The sequence below is a fragment of the Eutrigla gurnardus genome, assembly GCF_963514095.1.
Source record: "Eutrigla gurnardus genome assembly, chromosome: 20".
NCBI classification, from domain to species: domain Eukaryota; kingdom Metazoa; phylum Chordata; class Actinopteri; order Perciformes; family Triglidae; genus Eutrigla; species Eutrigla gurnardus.
The window spans coordinates 19112172-19132568 of record NC_139931.1 but is presented as its reverse complement, the minus strand read 5'-3'; the positions used below and the strand labels follow the sequence as shown (position 1 = coordinate 19132568).

General features: G+C 43.1%; 2 protein-coding genes across 2 annotated transcripts; both read right to left on the bottom strand.

Annotated features, from left to right (window-relative positions):
* Positions 1 to 357: 357 nt before the first annotated feature.
* ube2z (ubiquitin-conjugating enzyme E2Z) lies at positions 358 to 9014 on the bottom strand. Its single transcript, XM_084037569.1, has 7 exons — positions 8146 to 9014; positions 6236 to 6308; positions 3813 to 4000; positions 3591 to 3702; positions 2619 to 2731; positions 2382 to 2472; positions 358 to 2002 (listed from the first exon to the last, which is right to left on the bottom strand). Exons 1-7 carry the CDS (start codon positions 8595 to 8597, stop codon positions 1823 to 1825), a joined length of 1209 nt encoding a protein of 402 aa, XP_083893695.1. The 5' UTR covers positions 8598 to 9014; the 3' UTR covers positions 358 to 1822.
* Positions 9015 to 12177: 3163 nt separating this feature from the next.
* On the bottom strand, positions 12178 to 19572 carry atp5mc1 (ATP synthase membrane subunit c locus 1). Its single transcript, XM_084036991.1, has 5 exons — positions 19466 to 19572; positions 18174 to 18221; positions 16930 to 17010; positions 15681 to 15859; positions 12178 to 12580 (listed from the first exon to the last, which is right to left on the bottom strand). The coding sequence occupies exons 2-5, from the start codon at positions 18210 to 18212 to the stop codon at positions 12466 to 12468; spliced, it is 414 nt and encodes a 137-aa protein (XP_083893117.1). The 5' UTR covers positions 18213 to 18221; positions 19466 to 19572; the 3' UTR covers positions 12178 to 12465.
* Between the last annotated feature and the right edge of the window lie 825 nt (positions 19573 to 20397).

The following is a 20397-nucleotide window of genomic DNA, read 5'->3' as shown; positions in this document are numbered from 1 at the left end:
TCTGTCTTCTCACTGTAAATAAAAGTACCGACAAGTCCATTCATTCCATTTTGGACGAAACTACTGTTAGCTGAAAAAGGGCTGGCTAATCTGAGTCCTTCATTAGTTCCCCTAGTGACATGAATCCATAACAAACCCAAATCTGTGTCAAGTCTGACATCTAGTGGTGAACATAATGCAACTAAAATGCCAAATGAATAAGAGTGCTGCAGGGATGACGGCTTCTAGAAGTTAGCACCGCCCCGGTTCCCTCAACTAAAAGCAAATTGGTGCTTTTCATTGGATTATTGCAGAAAATCTAACCATATTAATTCACGATACGTACATGTTTTGTTCAGAAAGACACTGCTGTTATGATTCTTTTTTTTTAATGAAGCATGAATGCAATCAGCTGAAGTAAAAAGCTAAGGAACTCAGAGGCAACTCAAGGCAGACTAGTGTCCTAGTGGTGACGTTTAGTCGCATCATTTAGACGCGTTACAAACATATTTTATGTCGTAGAAAGACATGAACATCTCTTAAGCTTTTCTTAACCACAGAACTCATTTTTGGCATCAAACCAAAAACTATAAAAAAAAAAAGCAACATTGAATGGAGTGGAGGGAAGCAGAAGTCCTAAGATTCTGACTGATTTCCAGATTTTTGGCCTACCAATTATTGGGGTTAAGATTTCTATTCAATTAAAGCTACTTAATTAGCAAATTCTCAAAGTATTCAATTCAATAGAAAGCAACAGCAAACGTGATTAGCCTTCTGTGTTTCCGTGTGGACAGATGCAGCCAAAGCCTTTGGTTGAGTCACTTACAATGTGAACACACGGAAAGTTGCTTCTGTCTCGGTTTCCTCTCAGCGAAAGCACGGGATGGTCCGCTTTATACGGCGGCGGGTTCATCACAAGAGCCGGTGACCCGGAGAACAGCAGGGCACCGAAGAAACAACGCACCCTGACACACTGCAAATTAGTTTCAGCACAGCAATGAGAGAGAACGGCACCAACAAAGAGGGTAGAAAGTGTGGTTGTCAATGATAAGTGATTTCTCCAGCAGATTTGTATCTGGTTAACAGATTTACTCTCGATCCAACAGCGCTAATAGAACTGAAAGCTAAGCAGAACTTTGCCCTTTTTTTTTTTTTTTCTTTTTTTTTTTTTTTTATAACACACAGGAATCATTGTGTTCAGACAGTCAGCTGCTGATGTTTTATCCACTTGGGGTCTGAAAAGTGCTGCGGCGTGGCTTCGCCCTGCCAGGAAGGAGATGAGCCTCGCTACTCAGGCGGGGCTACCTTGACGAACACCATCCCCCTCCACTGACCGTCCCAGTAAAGTCCCTTTGCTGGCCCAAATCTCCAAGTGAACTCCAGGCCTTCACCTTGTTGATCCCCATCAGACAGACCACAGTAAGGAGTATAAAAAACTGACTGGAAGTCTGTTGGGTCAAAGTGGAACAAACTGCATTCACAGGTTTGAGCCACGAAACTAACCCTTTATAACCACGACCAGCGCCACCGGGTGGTCCGTCTCGACGTCTGTCGGGCATTTGTTTAAGATTCAAACAGGACATCATGATGCCGGCCGGTTAGCTACACAAGTAGCACACATACACCGTCCACGCAAGATTTACCAGGTGTTCATTTTGTCCTCGCCAAGAGAGCGCTACGAATTCTTCACCCACTGAAAAATCCAGCTTGATTCTGACCCTGGACCTGCTGGACTCCTGTGATTTTGCTCCTCCGCAGCAAACACATAAAAAAAAAAGAAAAGAAAAAAAAAAAGGTCCCTTTGGTCTTTGGCCTGACTTGGAGTCCAGCACCGTCCAGGGAGTCAGGGCTGGGAGCTGCCCTGGCTGTCGGGGTCCGTCCCTGAGGAACTGGTGTCTGAGTCCGAGTCGTCGTTGTGGTTGTCCTCCGCCAAGCTCTTCTCGCGTATTCGCCGGTGGGTGGCGCTGAGGCGAGCCAGCAGGCCCTGGTAGTCGAAACGGCCACGCTTCTCGCCAAACGGGTCCTGGGTGGAGGGACGGATACACGGACAGAGAGGTGAGCCACGGCTGGGCCTGTATGTCCCTCAGAAACAGAGCATGTTTGACCTGATGAGGTGACGTCTATCCGTTTCCACCAGGAAGTCATATATAACTCACTCTCTGTACTGCAGTGTATGCTCTGCATACAGAAATGTTTATGTTTAATTGCTCACAAGATAACCATCTTTTGATGCTTAAAACACATGCCATTTTTCTGAGCTTAGACGCCCGTATCATGGTATTGGAAATCATGCTGTCAGGATTTCTATAAACCCTGGTATACGCTGATAGCACCCGAGCCTCAATGGAAGTGAAAATATAGGTACAAATGAATGGAAAGCCAACAATAAGAAATATAGCCACCTGCATGTTCTGTCCCTGTAGATGCAGTCTCTCTTTGCAGACTCCCTCGTAGAAATCATAGTATTCCAGGAAGGACTTTTCCATCACGCTCCTAAAAACACACACAAATACACACAACGCCAAGCAGCTGATGAGCAGGAAGAAGAGGATGAAGAGGAGGTGAGCAGGACAGGACAGGAGATGGAAAAGGGAAGGGAAGTGACGATTAGTTGGTTTGTAGATGACGCCGGGTCTCACCACAGAGCTTCAGGACAAGGGACTTTCCCCTCCAGCATGTCGCACACAGCCACCCTCATGGTTTCATGGCGGATACACTCATTGTAGTTCTTACTGTCCCCTGGGTGGCGCTCCTGAAACACATAGACCATAACCTTATATAGAAACTTTATTATCAGTGCATTAAAAAACACACACAAAGACCTGACAGCTATACCAAGCTCATATATATATACCACCAGTTCATTACTAACACTATTAAACTGGATTCATCTCAATTTAATGTCACATATAAATGCAAACAATGTATGACATCCAGGCTGCAGCCACACACGATCTGTTTCTCATAGTAGATCTTTAAGACAGACTGTCCACACTGTGATATTCAAGCAATCAGATTGGATCCATCTTGGCCAAAATCATTTCCCCCCTGAAACAATCCCACCATCATGTCGCAGTGCAGGACCACTGACTGCAATGGGGGAGGCTGGAGGTCACTGTGATGTAAGGAGGAATTGAAAGTGCCAGCAGAATGTCCATGAATGTCTTTTTCTGCATTCGTTTGCAAACTGCAGAGTGTGTGAACGGCAGTGTTAGGAGTGTAAATCACCAGTTTCATCACAATATGAAGAGCGTTACCGATTTTCTGTTTCTTATACAAAAGATGAAGCTGCCGTTTAGAAAGATTGATAAAAGAAAAGCACCTCTTAGTAGATGGAAAGCCAAGTCATACAGCCTTTCCAGCTTTTTATAGTCAGAGAAAAGTGTTGAGTTGGGGTTTACCAACACACACACAACCTTGTACTTCCATCTTTGTGAGGACATAATGCTGTCAATCAGCTCATCAGAAAGTGCAGCAGACAGACATTTCAGGAAGATCAAGTGTGTGTGGATTCGCACGTTGCTTTCAGTTTGGATTCCCCGTAAAACTCAAACCGGTCCTCACAAAGATAGCTGAACAATTACACAGACAGAGGCGGACAGAGAGAGTACCTGTTCAAAGCCAGGTTCATTGTGATAGGGGTTCTCCGTCATCAGAGACTGGATGGAGATGAAGACAGAGGAGATGCTCTGGGCCGGGCTCCATGCTGGACCTGTCCATGTCCTACACACAGTAGTTGATAGTGAGTTAACACACCACCCAACACTCACCGTCACCAACCACCCTGAACGGGTTGCCGTGGGGACAAACACAAGCGATGGTTGTTGACTCACCCCAGGATGCTGAGGCAGACCTTGCCGTTGCGGTAAAAGTTGGGGTTGAAGCGGACCGTGTTGTGCCCTGTGGTGATGAGCTTGACCCGCGGTGGGTGGATGGGGTAGTCGGGGGGGCAGCGGAACAGGAAGAGGAAGAAGCCGCCCTCGTACGGTGTGTCGAACGGCCCTGTGATCAGGGCATGGATCTACAGGAAGAACAAAAAAACATGTAGAATGATGCTTAATGTGGGTCTCAGGGTCAACCCCACTCCGGATTCAGCTATTTCACAACTTCTAGACCTGATTTAAATAATGGCTATTCCAGGTTCGTGCCAGGTTGATTTACCTCAAAAGCTTATCAACCAAGTTAAAAACGTCTCTTTCTAAATGTAAGTCTAGGGAAAAGTCTATTTCGGCCCAATGGCATCACATGACGGACCTGGAAATTGTAATTTCACCGCTTCCACTCCACTATGTGAAATTGGCTTCAAAGCCTGGGGGCGTGATCATGAGAGGTGTACAAAGAAAGAGACTGATGGCGTAGGCGAACAGGCCATGGAGCAGAGAATGTGACCTTGGAAATAACTGGTAACGTCCACATCAGATGTCCAAATACAAATGAGAAGAAAACTAAGTATCAGAGATTCCATGAGCCAAAAACCTCCTTTTTTTTGTTATTTACTAACATCGGTTTCTAGTCTGGTTTGGACTCTAGATGACACAAAAACCCTGTGTTAAAATGTGACACATGGTGGAAACCACTAACCAACCTGCACACTTACAAGCACGCTCACGTGATGTCTTATGGTTTACTGCTAACAGATCAGTGGTTTTATTGGCGCTAGACCTGAGAGTTAAAACACATCGTCTCTGCAACCTGCAGCCTGTAAGGCAGTCACCAGGGCAACACTGTTGTTCATGATGTGGACGAATCAGGTGATTTCCTTCCCGTCTGTTATTGTGGCGCTGTACTTCATACTGTGATATTTCCACATTAATAGTCTGCAATTTATGAATACTGGTTTCATACTAAGGTGTGGGCCGTACTAATAAATGTCAGTGTTGTGGTGACTAAATATCATGTTGGTGAGAAGTTTCAGGCCCAGCCAGTGGCTGAGTGTTGGCTAATGCTAGTCAAAATGCTAAGCTAACAAAGACCGTTATCACAGTAACAACAACAACAACGAGCCAATTTATCACACACATGTTGATAAGGTTGATGAACTCAGCCTAAATGCAGCTATTTGGGCATGAAAATGTATTTAACATGTTTTCAATTAGAATCATAAAACAAATTGTGATTTATCATCTTGATATTCCAGATGATAGAAGTTGATGTGGAAAAGGCCGTATTAAATGGTCGGAACATTCATTTATGCATAAATTCGCTCTCATCATTTTTATTTGTGAATAGGGTTTGGCAATATTATTTGTATAAATGGCAGATTTGAAAATGGTCCATTGTTCGTAATTACAGAAGGATAGGCTGGGCTGCTTTTTAGAAAAGGCACTGCATTGCCGATCATATTAGGAGGCGTCACCCACAAAAGACTTTTCCTCTGGGACACCTGAAGTTCGCTCCTCTCTTGTGCCGCGTTAACCTGACTCTCGCCAGATGAATTTTGTTCCGCCTAGCTCCACTCACATCCATCTGGGATCGCTTCCGTTGGGAGTGATTTCGGCACCAGATTTTATGGATGAGCCAATCAGGACGCAGGGCGGGAGTTTCATAGATGTGACGTAGCGGAGAAGCGACTGCAAGACTGTTTTGATTCAGACAATGGCGGCTCGCATCGAGGAAGCAAACGTCAACATTGATGCTGCTATTTCATGCTGTTCTGTTTTGATTTTCCCTGCGTAGCTCTCATCAGCGTCACGGGCTGGCTTCGATGTGAGTGGTTGACGTAGCACGTCAATAAAGATGACGGACAAGTGTCTTATCCAATCATATGCAAGGATTTTTGATAAGGCCCAAGGCCTCTGAAACACCTCTCCAATGGAGCGATCCCAGATGGATGAGTGGAGCTAGGCGGAACGAAAATCATCTGGCGAGAGTCAGGTTAGTGCCGCGTGTCAAGAGTTCATAAATGAAAAATGTATTTACAGGCAGCTCGCCCTACCCGTCTTGAAACACGGATGCTTTATGGATGTGACATTTGAACCTTTTTAACATATCTATAAAACCGGTGAATTTAAGAATACATTTTTTACTAGAGCAAAACATTTTTACAGTTCTAAACTCTTAATTTAAGTGCTTCAAATTGATGAAAAATACACAATGCACACAGGCGTGATGCCGAAAGATAGATTTAAATGTAGGAAAAGAAAGTGTTAATTCCAGTCAGATCTGGTCAGCAGAGACGTCTGTATCTGGCTCAGTGCATCTAGATGTTATCCAGATATGGGTCAGTTGAAATGAGACGGGGCACATGGCTTTTTACCTTGGTCATGTCTTGCGGATCAGGGACCACAAACATGCCTGGTGGAGGCTCCTTGTAGATGGACATGATATCCCTGCAGAGAAACAGAGATGGAGACAGGTGAGGTCCCTAGAAGGACAAAGTTACGGCAGAGACAGAGAAAACCTTACATACAGTCAACAGAGATGATTCAATTTGATATGCTTTATTGGCACGAATGTAACAAGGGCAATATTGCCAAAGTGTCAAGTAATAATGAGCTAAATAAAGAAAACAAAACAAGGTAGAGTTCACAAAATCATATAAACAAAAATCCTATATCCATTAGGCTTGGGCGGTAATACGGTATACCACGGGTCTTAAAAATAGCAACGGTATCAGTTTCAATACCGTCATTAAAAAAATGCAATGCACTTATATAGGGGAGAGAGAGAGAGAGAGAGAGAGAGAGAGAGAGAGAGAGAGAGAGAGAGAGAGAGAGAGAAGATGGCGAGTCGCGCACCGAGTGACCTGGTCTCAAAGAAGAACACGACTTCTGCAGTTTGCCAGTATTTCGGGTTCCGACCTAATGAGAAGTAGAGCTTAGTTCGGGCCCAGAATATCAAGCCCGACCCTACATGCATATCCGTGGGAAGTGGGGGTGCGGCTGCACTAGGCTACTCAGTCACAAAAATATACAAATCATTGTATAGGCTATATTAGTGCCGCGATTAGGATATGACTGGACAAAGCCGACACGTATGTTATCGCCTCCTCCTACTAGTCACTTGAAATGATCCCGTACCTCGGACTTTCCTGATGACTTGCTCAACGTTAATTGTCCTGTTTTTAATTTATCCTTTATGTCTCCAAGTTCCATGTTGCACTTTAGCGTAACTTATTTATTCTTTGATTTAGCTGCACAGAGCGGAACCGTTATGAATGATGCGTGCGCACTATGTGTAGCGTCTTTTTTTTTTTTTTTTTTTAAACTTTGTGTAACTTTGTACACATTTCTTACGTAGACCTACTCTGCTAAACATATAACCAATAATATTTAATGTTTATGCCTAGCCTTCTCCTCAGATAAGGGGAGAAGGCTAGGCATAAATGCAATGATAGAAAAAAAAAAAAAAAAGAACGAACGAACGAACACAAACGCTTGTTTAAAGGCCCAGCCCGAGGGTAGTGATGGGAAATGTCGTCCCGACACGGCCCGTGGTTCGGGCCGGGTTCGGGTCGGGCAGAGAAGCTAAACTCTAATGAGTTTAGTGACGTCGTCTGAGCCTTACATCATCATTTTTAATTAGTCACGGTAATGCCGTATACTGGGGTAAAATAGGGAGGAGGTTTGACGGTATCAAAATTTGGATACCGCCCAACTCTAATATCCATATAATCCTATAAACATGATCCTAGATGAAAAAAATCGCCTAGCAACCAGCTGCGTTGACAAGAAAGAGCATAGAGAAGGTAACCACCGTTATTATTCTTTTTAATTTAAATACCATGGCGGAGGAGATGCTAGTGAAATATTTCAGGCTGAGAGTGGATCCCGCTGTCTCGGCTGTTGGCGAGTTTTCAGTGGTTACTTTTGAAAAGATGAATTCCACTCAGAAGGAATTTGGGGTGAACTGACCCTTTAATGATGAGTGACGTGTGAGGAAACCACATGGCAACTAACAGACAATAAATACAATGTGTTTTACATTGTTCAAGCAGACTAAACTGGTGATCTTCACATCTTTCACAATTATGTGCAGGTATGCTAGTGTCGAAATTACAAAAAAGGGTGACGTCTGTTGGAATCCCCCATCAGTGTTCAGACGACACACAGACGACACAAACTTCATGACAAACTTTCACTTTCGAATTCCACGCACCACACTGAGATTTAGGTCTTAAATGACCTGACCTGTGGCTTTGAGAGCGTGTGTTTTGAGTCGGCCTACCTCTTTATCCTCAGGATGCACTGCTGAGAAGCCTTCTCGTTGTCCCAGTCCGTGCTGAGGGTCGGGTCCCAGGAGGTGGCGTGGATATGGGACAGAAGATCCGCTCCTGCCACCCCGCCGAGCCCAACACCGGGGAGAGGCATGGAGGCGTGGAGGCTGGGAGATATAGCCACCACCGGTGACGAGGAGCCGGGGGAGAATGTGTTTCCAAACCCGGCTGCGGTAGCAGTGACAGCGGACAAGGGTGCCACCAGAGCGCTTAGGCCACTCTGCACGGCCGGGACGGGAGGAGGGGAGGCCGGGTTCGCGCTGGAGGCAGCACCGCTGGCTGCCGAGTGTCCCACCGGTAAGGAGTTGGCCAAAGTCGGCAGCAGCGAAGCTCCGCTCCCCTGTCCGGTAACGCCTAAGCCAAGGGCACCGCCGCTGGACTGCTCTCCGAAGCTGTCCGCCATGGCTCGCGAGCTAACAAGCTACAGTAAAACCGTCGGCGCTGACTAATTTATAATGCTAACGGTTAGCTGCATCTGGCAGCGGAGTGCGAAGTTACCTCTGTTTGTGTTGCTGTCCAGGGGATCAGAGAGCAGCCGAGCAGGGCAGAGGCGAGCACCGAGGCGAGGCCAGAAAACAAGGCATTTCTTCCCACGACATGGTGGCTACTTATCGTTAGCTTAACGTTATCTGTTTCCCCCCAGGCCTCCGAAAAAGTACGAAGTCGTCGGGAAAATGATCTCGTCCAGCCGCCCGGGTCTTAGGGAGCCGTCCACGGTCCGGTTGTTATCGTTGAAAAGTGATATGGTTTTAGAAAACGTATATCTGAACCGACCACATCCGCATCACTCTGTTCACAGAAGGCAACTTCAGGATCTGATTTCTCGCCAGTTAAGCTGACGGGACATCCGGTGGGAATTTCAAAGTAAGACGTTGTTGTTATGTGACATTAGCAAAACTAAATCAAATAGTAATACCGAAATAAATACAAAACAATCTCTTCTTATTTCTATCCCGAAATCGAATATTTCTTTCTTCCTGGAAAACATTATATGACTCATGCTTAGTACCAACCAATAACATCATGACATAATTATGATCATTGATCTGCCAATTTTAGCAGCTCACAGACATTGAGAAGGTTGTGAGCGAATCTTTTTAACCATCAAATCAAATTCCTCCCAACATTATGTCCAGCCTGCTGATCCTGTTTCACTCAGGAACGGAAGACCAATCAGAAGATCGACTTGATCTTTTATCACTGTGAGTTGTGTTTGTTAAGACCTAAAACAGTTATTTTTAAAGTTTTTTTGGCAATGAACGACCAAAATTAATTGTGGTTCTGAAAAGTAAAACCAACGGCTGGTCATCAGGGGGCGACTTACCAGCCAAATAATAATAATAATTAACAAATTATGGTTTCAATGTCTGGGTTCAAGTCTTCTTCAATCCAGCATGATGTCCATTTAGTAGCCTAAATGATGGTCCATAATCCAGTCAAACAGACCAGGAAGCAGGGGATGCTTTAGGACAGGGCTACCAATTAGCTACTAAAATTACTACAACACAAAGCTGTAAAGTTGACCTTGAATTATGAAGCTAACTTTTTTTTTTAGCAGTTTCACAACAGAATCCAGATGGATCCAGATCCAGTAAGGTTGATGCTCTGGCGCTTGTGTTCATCAGATCCACCCGTCGCTCCTCTGCAGTCCAAATATGGTCACTTCCTTCACTCGCTGCAAAAATCCAAGTCTCAATGGCTAAAATCCAAGATGATGACAGCCAAAATGCTGAACCCAAGGCTTCAAAACCCTAGTCCACAAACCAATGGCTGACATCACCATGACAACATCAACTCCTTATAAACAATCTAAGGATGTGACATCCAGAGCATCTTACTTTTTTCACTGTAAAGACCGGCAACATAGATTTAAGTATGTTCCAATGCATGTTGAACGCAGTACACCAAAAATACCAGGATGTCCTACTACATCTGGTAGCATTTTATAGTCTGCAAACCCAGCATGCTTTTCTGGCTATCCGGACCCACAGTCCTCTGCTTATTAGATATATGAGCAAGAGGGTTAAAGGTCAGTCAGACAGTTTCCTTCAAAGAATTTACAGGAAGTCACAGAAATAGTCCCATCTTGTTAGATCTGATCTATAGGCGACCTGTAGTTTGTCCGCCATGTTCCGATAGCTTGTAATTCTAGATACACGTATGTGGAAATGTTTCTCTATCTGCCGTTGTATTCTATCATTTGTTCGTTTTATACCTGCCTTGTAAAGCTTGTAATTATGTGAGAGCTGGTTCTCATAAGTGCTATATAAATATTCATCATCATCGACACGTGTTTAACATATTAAACCTTCATTTCTCAACCTGAGACTAACAGTCGTCAATCTAGTGTTGAATTTTACATTCCAAAGAAAATCAGCATTTTCGACTTAATGTGGCATTTGTTGGGAAATCCTGGGAGCCAATCAGCGCTTTGATCAGGCGTTTCCCATCATGCCCTGGGCATTTCAGTTTCACCTTGATCTCGTGAGGTCTGACACAAATCTGACCAGCATGCATTGTGCGGCTCATCTCCAATGTGCCTAATGTTATGCAGTGCGTCCATATTCAATGCACACTGCATGCAACAGGACATGATCTGTAAGGGGAGTCGCAGTATGCCATTTAGTACGCAGATTAGATAACCTTTCAAGCATAAAATATCTAAACGTTTGGTACCCTCAGAAGATTTTATTTTTTAGATAGATAGATTTTATTGATCCCAAGCTGGGAAATTAAAGTGTAGCAGCAGCATTACACACAGTGACAACACAGTAACTAAAGATAAAGAACACAATAGGTAAAGACACGACGTATAAAAAGAGCAATATAAAATGTAAAAATGGCAGTAAATTAAAGTGCAAATTGAAAAGTGAAAAAATCAGGTGCAGTGAACAGATAAATACAATAGGCTAAGGGGCTTGAGGACTGTATTATTATGAATGAACAGAGTTCTAGCTGTTATTGTACAGTGTGATGGCACGTTGCAGGAAAGATTTCCTGTATCCGTCCCTTCGACAGCGGAGCTGGAGCAGCCTGTTGGAGAAGGTGTTCCTCTGTTTGACCACTGTGTGATGGAGAGGGTGCTGATCATTGTCTATGATGGATAACAGTTTATTCAGCGTTCTCCTCTCCACCACGGATTCAAGAGTCTCCAGCCTGAGACCAAGTACAGAGCCAGCCTTCTTGATGATTTTATCAAGTCTGTTGGTGTCGCTGGCTCTGATGCTGCTGCCCCAACACACAGCAGCAAAGAAAATGGTGCTGGAAACAACAGACTGGTAGAAGATCTCCAACATCTTGCTGCACACGTTGAAGGATCTCAGCTTCCTCAGGAAATAAAGTCTGCTCATTCATTTTCTACCTCAACATCTAAGCATGTATATTTTAGATTTTTGTATGCAGATTTTACTGTTAAAGGAGAAATCCGGTCATTTTTGACCCCATTTTCGTTGTCCACAGGGTCATCCCGACTTATTAGGAGCAAAAAACCTGACAAAAATTGACGTTGCTAGCCCAAGATCTGTACCTGCCTGGCAGCCTTCCAGACTCATCAGATCATATTTATGCATCCCCTTTTTTAATTCACATATTTACCTGGGGGGCTTTAAGAGGATGGATTTTATAGTGCATATAGCCATTTACGTCTTTGCATAATCAATGTATCTTTATCCTGTCACATTAGTGGACATACATATTTAATATAGAACATAGTCATAGAACATTGTGTTTACCATAAATTTACCACCTTTAAACCCACATGTCCAAGTTTCCCCCCTCCTCACCCAGTCTCTCCAATTTTGACCATCTGCTCAATAATTCAGATAATGACTATATAAATAACGATATTGCATGGGTAAATTAATTACAGATGGGTACTATATTCTGCTGGTTGCCACAGTAACGTCTACATTGAAAATATTTGTACAGGGGGTCAAAGGGGAACATTTAATTTCCTTACCAAAAAAAGATGAAAAACACAACCATGTTTTAGTTATCCCAACCATTTATTTTGGACAGTTCAACCGAAGTGAGGTCTTACATAAAAGTTTTGAAAAACAAAAATAAGCATAGGAACATAAAAATGTAGGATTGGAGGTTTGTTAACCACAGATGTAAATATCTTTCCGTTTATATATATATTTTCCGATTGGAATGGCCTATCAGCTCATTCAGAGTTCCCGTTCTGGAAATCCCCCTCCAGAGTGAAGGAAGGAGGTTGCAGGGAGGAAGGGGGAAGTGAAGGGAGCGGAGCTGTGGGTGCGCTTCCAGGTTTACATGGCGAAGAGGATGAGGAAAGCCACCATCAGACAGAAGAGACCCATGGCCTCGGACAGAGCAAAGCCCAGGATGGCGTAGGAGAAGAGCTGCTGCTTCAGGGAGGGGTTCCTGTGGAGGGGGGGGGGGGAAACAGAGGTGCACCGTCAAACACTGCTTATTAAACACTCATCTCAAGACCACTAAACAGAACGGACGGGCATCCTGCACACAGTCTTGCTGGGAGGACACAGAGTGTCATATGTTCAAAATTTCCCCAAAATGTCAGAGTGAGAAGTTTGTATACAAACATTGAAAGCACATATCACTCTGCATTTCACAGACTGGATGAGCTGAAATAGTAACCAAATGGGAAGGACATTGTGTGGTTGGATTGGAAACAAAGTCAATGACTCATGGGTTTTTAAGAGTTTTAAGCATGTTTTGATGATTATTGTGAATCACAATTATTCTGGCCAGGATTATTATGACATGAAATCATGCAAGTTGGATCCTTTTCAACTCGAGCGAGAAATTCACGTGACATGTCACGAAAGACTAACCGGCATAGAGATTCTCCTCCCGTCATCACTGAATAAATGGAGGAAACAAATGTCTCCTGTGTCTGTGGTCCCCCAGAGGTCTAGATAGTAGCTCACATAAGTCCAGAGACCAGACTATGTGGAGAAACCAGAGACTGTCTGTGGTCCAAACAACAAGGTCTCTGTGTATTTATGCCTTGATGACCTTATTTGGAGTGTTGATGGAGCAGCTACAATGTTAGCATAGCCTAGCACCCATCAACCAGACTCCATTCAGAAAACAAGTTGTTAGTTTGTCGTCTTGCAGACAGACCTAAGAAAGCATGACTTCAGACTTTTTACTGATCACCATCATTATGGAGTTATTTCAGCATCCTTTTTATCCGTCCATTGATATCACAGCTAACTAGTTTTTTTGGGTTCATCCAGCTGTGGTAAACCAGCAGATGAGTGTGTTGCTACATCCAGTGTATACAGCTTGATGAAACTCACTCGAGCACCTCTGGGTGATATTATACGATGTTATGCGTCCCGGCATATTTGGGACTTCCCTACATGTACAAAGCAGCAATACTGGTTATTCCAGCCATGATTGATGAAACCTGGTTGTTTACATGGGCGGTAAGGTAAAGGCCAGATGATGCTGGTAAGAATAGGGAAAGACGACGACCAATGTTACGTACTAGGGATGCAAACAATCGATTATCGACGTGAGGGCGCGCTTGACGCCAGACGCCATAAGGGGAAATCCTCGCGGCTGGTTTGGCTCATCAACGTTCGGTTTTCCCCCGTTGCCTTGGCAAGGCGTCCCCCGCGCCGACCCCCCCTCAGCTGGCGAGTTTGACGGCGCGTATAGCCCCGTTCACATACGTCGCTACTCGCTTTCTCGCTGAATTCTACTCGCTGGCAAAAAAACACTCACTGCCGCCGGCGGCTACTTTCAAGCGGCAACTCTCTGTGGAACTCTCTGTTGACGTCAACTGTCAATCATCTCCATTCTACATTATGATTGGTACTCGCATCACAGGAAGTTAAAGTTATTTTCTCTCCGTCCCCGCCCACATCGCATCGCCTTTTCTGGCCACATTCCACTAGAACACATTCACATTCTTTGACAGCTGTCACTCAGAGATGGGCGAGTGGCGACGTATGTGAACGGGGCTTTAGTCGAAACCAAAACACCATGGAAGGCTGAGGAATAGTCACCCACTTATATTAATAATAATAATAATAATAATAATAATCATAATAATAATCATAATAAACTAATAGTCTAAAGGCTCAGCACCGTGTTTTAGTCATTTTTGTTTTCATCTTTTCTTGAATGCTTAAACTCCTCAACCGCATTTAATGTCAACATTTGGATCAGAACCAGCAGTTTGGAAGAAATTGGTCAGGAAACGATATGTCATATTTTGGTTCTCAAAATTCCCCAAATTGATGCATTAAAATGAAATTACTCAAAATATGATTTGCATTGTTCTTTATATCATAAGGAAGATAGCATTTGATGTTACGTATACAGTAGATAGAACCTATTCAGAGGGAAATTCAGCTTCTCAGAAGAATTGCCGCTTATCAATTAATCGATCACCGATCGATAAGATGAAACAACTATCGATTAATGAATTACTCGATAATTTGCATCCCTATTACGTACACATTTATATACAGGGTTGCATGTAAATAGAATATTCATTTTCAATAGCCATGTAAAGTAGGGATGTCTTTTTTGGAATAAGGGCAATAACTGGTGCATGGTGTGCAGAGCAGCTGTAACGGCAGACTCTCGTTCTATACATGCACTTCGTGTAAGACAGTTTATGAACACGCTACTTATGTACGTCACCACCTTGATATGAACTTCAGTCCCGCTTCACAAGTTCTTTGAAAGCTAAGTTTTAACCCAGTTTTAGTAACAAAACCAGAGGTTGTTTTCAGTTTAGTTCAGTGAAGCGTTCAGAGACTGACTTGACTCTAGGTTATCCCTCAAAATACATTTACACATGCATAATGCTAGGCTGGACCTTACTGCAACTAAAGCAGATCAGTACGATATCAGTAATGCTGCAGTCACATCACATTACACGTTTCTAGAAAGATTCTGCCATAATCACAGAAAGACCCCTCAATATGCCGCAATCACACTGTTTATATTGAAATTGGTTTGGAGCATAACGCCGCAATGGAGTCTCATTTTACACAAACATCCTGGCTTAGCAGAACCAGAGAGGGTGCGATGTGTAACATCAGTGGTAGTCTGACGTATGAAGTAAGCATCGGAAATATGATTATCCCAGAGCACACCAAAACAATGGAAGGTAAACTTAAGTTATTTTGCCCGTTGTGCACATTTACACGACTCTTCAACTGGAAGCAAAGTTTATAAACTTCTAGTTCTGCTGGCAGCACCAGGCTGCAACACCAGACTCATCAAAAAGGTAATGCTGAGTTTTGAAAGTAAACTGTTTTTTAAAATTGGACAGTTTTAACAGCCAGCATTTTCAGGTAGATCTGAATGGCTTGAAGGCGCGCACACACACACACACACACACGCGCACGCACGCACGCACGCACGCATCTCAGGAAAGGGTTTGGAAAAGATTTCATGTTTAGGTCTACATTGATTTGATTAATTAAAAATTATATTATATCCAAACGACGAGTTAGTTAACGAGTTAGAACTTTACCTGGCATAGCCGATGATGAGGCTGCCGAACACTGTTCCGATCCCGGCTCCTGAGCCAGCCACGCCCACTGTGGCAGCACCGGCACCAATGAACTTGGCGGCAGTGTCGATGTCCCGGGAGACGGCGCTGGTCTGGAAGGAGCGGGTCAGGACTGCATTCTGGCTGATGGGCAGCAGGGCCTGGGAGAGAAGAAACAGACCGTAAATTATTCCTGCAATATATTGTGGTATAAAAATGTACATGACTTCACCCTGAATTTTGTACATTTTCAAAGTTTAATAAGGCAAATGATGCACTTTAAGAGTTAAATTAAGAGCCAATATCTACAGTAAACAAAAGTAAATATATCCATAAACTCAATGGTTGTATAGATATGAAAGCAAAAACAGCAAAGCATGTTAACTAGGAGAGTTCTAAGGAAGTGGGGGAGGTCAAGGCGAGTGGTGCTGTACAGCTCAGGTTTGGATCCACAAGCCACCTTCAACCCGGGCCTTTCCAAGACCACCTAATATAGCCGGTCGTGGTGCATCGCTATGGGGAAATGTGCTCACTGAGGGGAGGCCCCTCCCACACAGCTGTAAATATTATAAGTATAGGAGTTAATAAAGAAACTGGCAGGCCGAGCTAGACTGGAGGTTATTCATTTGAAAAACTGGAGTAGTTTGAAAAATGTTCCTTTGTATCAAGCAGTCTAGCATGATGTGTTTTACTTCATTTGCAATACATAAGCTGCATAGAGCAAGCGTGTCAGATAACTTTTTAAAAAGTGTTATTGAGGTTTGTATTGTTCTAATGTTTCAAAAGTTCTGGCTCTTAATTTTTGTGTCGTCATCCCCCCCACTGAAAATGGTATTTGGTATATTCCTGGGCATCAGTATAGCATTTAGAACTCTACTATGGTGACAACCATAATCGTATGTCATAGATTGTTGTATAGTGCAAAACAAATTAAAAAGATATTCATCCAGAATCTGTAGAAATCTTCCCGTTATCTATGTTTTGATCCAGTTTGAATCATCCCATGAATTGTAATTCTATACATTTATACTGAGGTAGCCATACCTATACTTCGGCAAAATCAGTACTATACCCAGATGCATGTCAACATTGTCATGTGGGTGATACACTGCAATAGATTTGATCAATATTAGCCGTCCCTATGCAGCAGTACACCAGTATTCATCAGGTGTGTTTAAAGAAGGAACAAGCCATTCAAAGATAATGAGTGTAGGAGGACTGAAGGACTGACCTGCTGCTCCACTGTGGCTTCAGGTCTGTTGAAGAGGGACACTGAGACTGGCCGGGCGAGGACTCTGGACCCTCCACGCAGCTACAGATGGACAAAACTACGTTAGACCACTTCCACAGTGTTTAAAAACATTGTCCATTTCAAGAACAAAAGCAAAAAGACCAAAACAGTCATCTGAACACTTCACTTACAAATACTGAAGCTAACCGACATGAATAGAACTGCTTTAATTTATGTATTTTTTTTGGAAAAGGATCAGTTGCAATGTAAAGTATATAATCGGCTTAAAATGTGCAATTCTTCCAAGATGCTTTAACATTTTCAACTGCAGACTTGTGTTTCCAAGAGATAACAAGATGTCAACTGACATGAGGGAAGTGCATTAACATGATTCAGTAGGAGTTATGATTTAAAAAAATATACCAAATTAAATTAATCTAGTCAAATATATTAAATATATATAATATAATCAATAATATTTAAGCAGAAACATTCATGACAACAGCTTTAGCACTGGATTATGTAAACAATGATGAATAGTAGAATTAAACAAACAAAATGGTACTGGAGGTCTTCAAAGAAAAATAAATCCTACACTTTGATCAATTTTGATGATTAATATGACGAAAGAAGCACTGCTGCAACATAAAATTAGTTTTCACACGTTTTAGAAAAGGGTACAGCGTTACAATGAAGCCTCATATACAATAGTGAGTTGTCGGTCTGTAGACATTTCTTGTTTCGACCATGGCGTTTATCCCATAATCTAAATTGTAATGGGCCTCATTGTAGACTATATGGAAAAGCAGAGAGCAGGAATGATCGAAACATCTGAACACGTCAGTATCCCTTTAGCTCACCAATAGTTACATTAATAACTACTGAACATGCACTATGGTGACGGTCTGCCTGTCCTGCTGAACACAATGTCCCCCACATCACCTCCACGACCGAGATGCCTGACATGCTGCAGGATCAGCTGACAAGGAAACCAACTGTGTGACTGTTCCAAAGAGCATGGGCTATGATTGCCAACTAGTGTCCTTGAAGACAAGGAAAAGCGAAGGCAGCCATTAATCTTCTAATGCATTTTGGGTTCCACAGGTTGGTTTAATCTCTCACTGAACTACGCTCACAAGATGTATCTGCATTGCAGTTAAAAGCTTCACAATTAACTGCTGATACTTAGTGCTTGTACATGCCTCAATATTATTGTAGTAGTAATAGTATTGCAGGTGACCTACCACAGCAGGAGAAGTGACGAACTTGGCGCAGGCATACATGGCTGGAAGCTGGAGGGAGAAAGAAGCGTTAACTTTGGTATTCTGTTCTCATGCACAGTCACGTGTAGTTCATCAGGTAACAGATTCAAATTAAAAGGCCATTTCAGGAATCAAACCTGGAACATCTTAGTTATACACAGCGCAAACATGAAGCAATGAAGACCTTCCAGACAGGTGTTGACAGACAAATTGTAAAACTGAATAGTTCCCAAGTACAACTAGGTGACTTTTAAGGGCATTAGCCAGGGATTCAGCTCGGCGCCATAGTTTTTGTTCTTTAGTCACCTGCTTGACAGCTCGGGGTCAGTACCCATCTGAAACGCATCTGTTGCACTGTCGTATGCAGAGGTCAAGAACAGCAACAAGCTGATAGAACAGCAATTCTCCTCTGCTCAGCCAGACGGCTAATCCTATTGCATAGACTACTACGAGGATGAACTAGATAAACCTTTAAATAGCCACACATGCAGCAGAATGAATGGCTTTTTCAGAGGCTAAAACCTCGAGGACGTTTCTGGTTGCAAGTTATGTGGCAAGATTTGAAACTCAGTAAATATTAGCAGTGTATGAAAACACCTATACGACTTTAATGTTCGTAAATCGGCTCGCATGGTTGTCATCGGTCTTTGGTTGACCGTCCTCCTAGAAGAGGGGGCGACGCCGGAGCTAGGCTAAGCTGCTAAGCTAACCAGTCTGCAGACTTGAAGGTCAAAAATGAGCCACAGAGAGTCACATTGGGCCTGGAAAGCTGGTGGGGTGAACCCCCTGTTACGCAAACTTTAACAGTAATTCAGTGCAATGACAAGGGCTGCATGATCCTAGGTGTCCGACAGCTATGCCCTTGTAGCAGTGGAATAACTCAGAGCACGGTGGGCCCAGTGTCAGACATTTTACATTCATGGTCTAGTCAACGCAGGCTGGCCGCGCTGCGCTCCGTGCATGACAGGTCGCTTGCACCTGCGTGACGTTACAACAACCGCAGCGGCTGGACGAACCGCACTGCTCCCGTTACTACTGGTATATTACCTGTCACACAGGTAATCCAAGCGTATGGGCTCAGAAGTCATTCCTAGAGACCAAGTCATTGAATGGCCGACCTAGCTTGCTAGCGAATGTTAGCAATGACAGCTAGCTTCACAAGCGTTACATGGCGAGTCACGCGGTGAAGTGTGAATACGAGACGGACATGCAGTGAAAACGCAGACCAGAGTGAGTACATATGAAGTGTAGGAGCCAAGAAATGCAAATATTACCGGTTTGTTTCGGCTTTCGGAGGGTCCGGGATTAGCTGCTCTCGCACACAGCGGTAGTCAATGAATGTAGGATGGGGCAAACTGTCACCTTGTCATTTATAAGCTCAGCGTCTACGTCCTAAACGCCCATTGGTCGGAGAGAACCCCTCTTCATTATCGAACGCCTCATCATCATGTGACGTCCGTCACTCTAGCCTATCGTATGGAGCTATACGGAAGAACAATGTTTTTTATTGGCCAGGAGTTTTATAAGGGCGGGACTAACGGATCTTTCATTAATTTCATTGGACAGTATTGCCGGGAACGACGCGCTTACTAGGGAGCAACCTTTCAAAGCACATCCAGTGTCCTATGCACCTATTGGTTGGTCTAAGGGAAGTCCCGCCTTTTCATTAGCTCCCTGCAGTTTTTTTTAAATTATGAAACATGAAATGTATATGTATGTATTGAATAAAACGTACAAAAACAAATACATTAAATAAAAGATCGGTACAAAGCAATGGTGAAAATGGAGTTTCAAAACATTCATACACAAAATGGTAAATGATGAGGATAACACAATATGAAAAAATAAGAGAGAAAAATAAAAATGTAAAACAGGTCAACAGACGAGGAGCACAAAGGAGCAAGGTAAGAAATGCTAAAAGTTAAAACAGTTCAAAAGTATTGAGAAATAAAAGTCAATGCCACAATCTGGATACCTCAAATCCCTGAAATTCGTTTAAGTATCAAAAGAAAAAGTACTCATTAGGCAGTACAGTAACCCCTGTCAATGTTTTTGTACACTATTGATTTATTACTACTGCATTTACGTATTGGTATTATTGTTAATAAGTATTATTGTTATTATCATCATTTTTATTATCTAGGTAGAGCAATACATTATTATGGTAACAGTTTGGTAGTTTAATTTGTTATAATGCCTCATATTT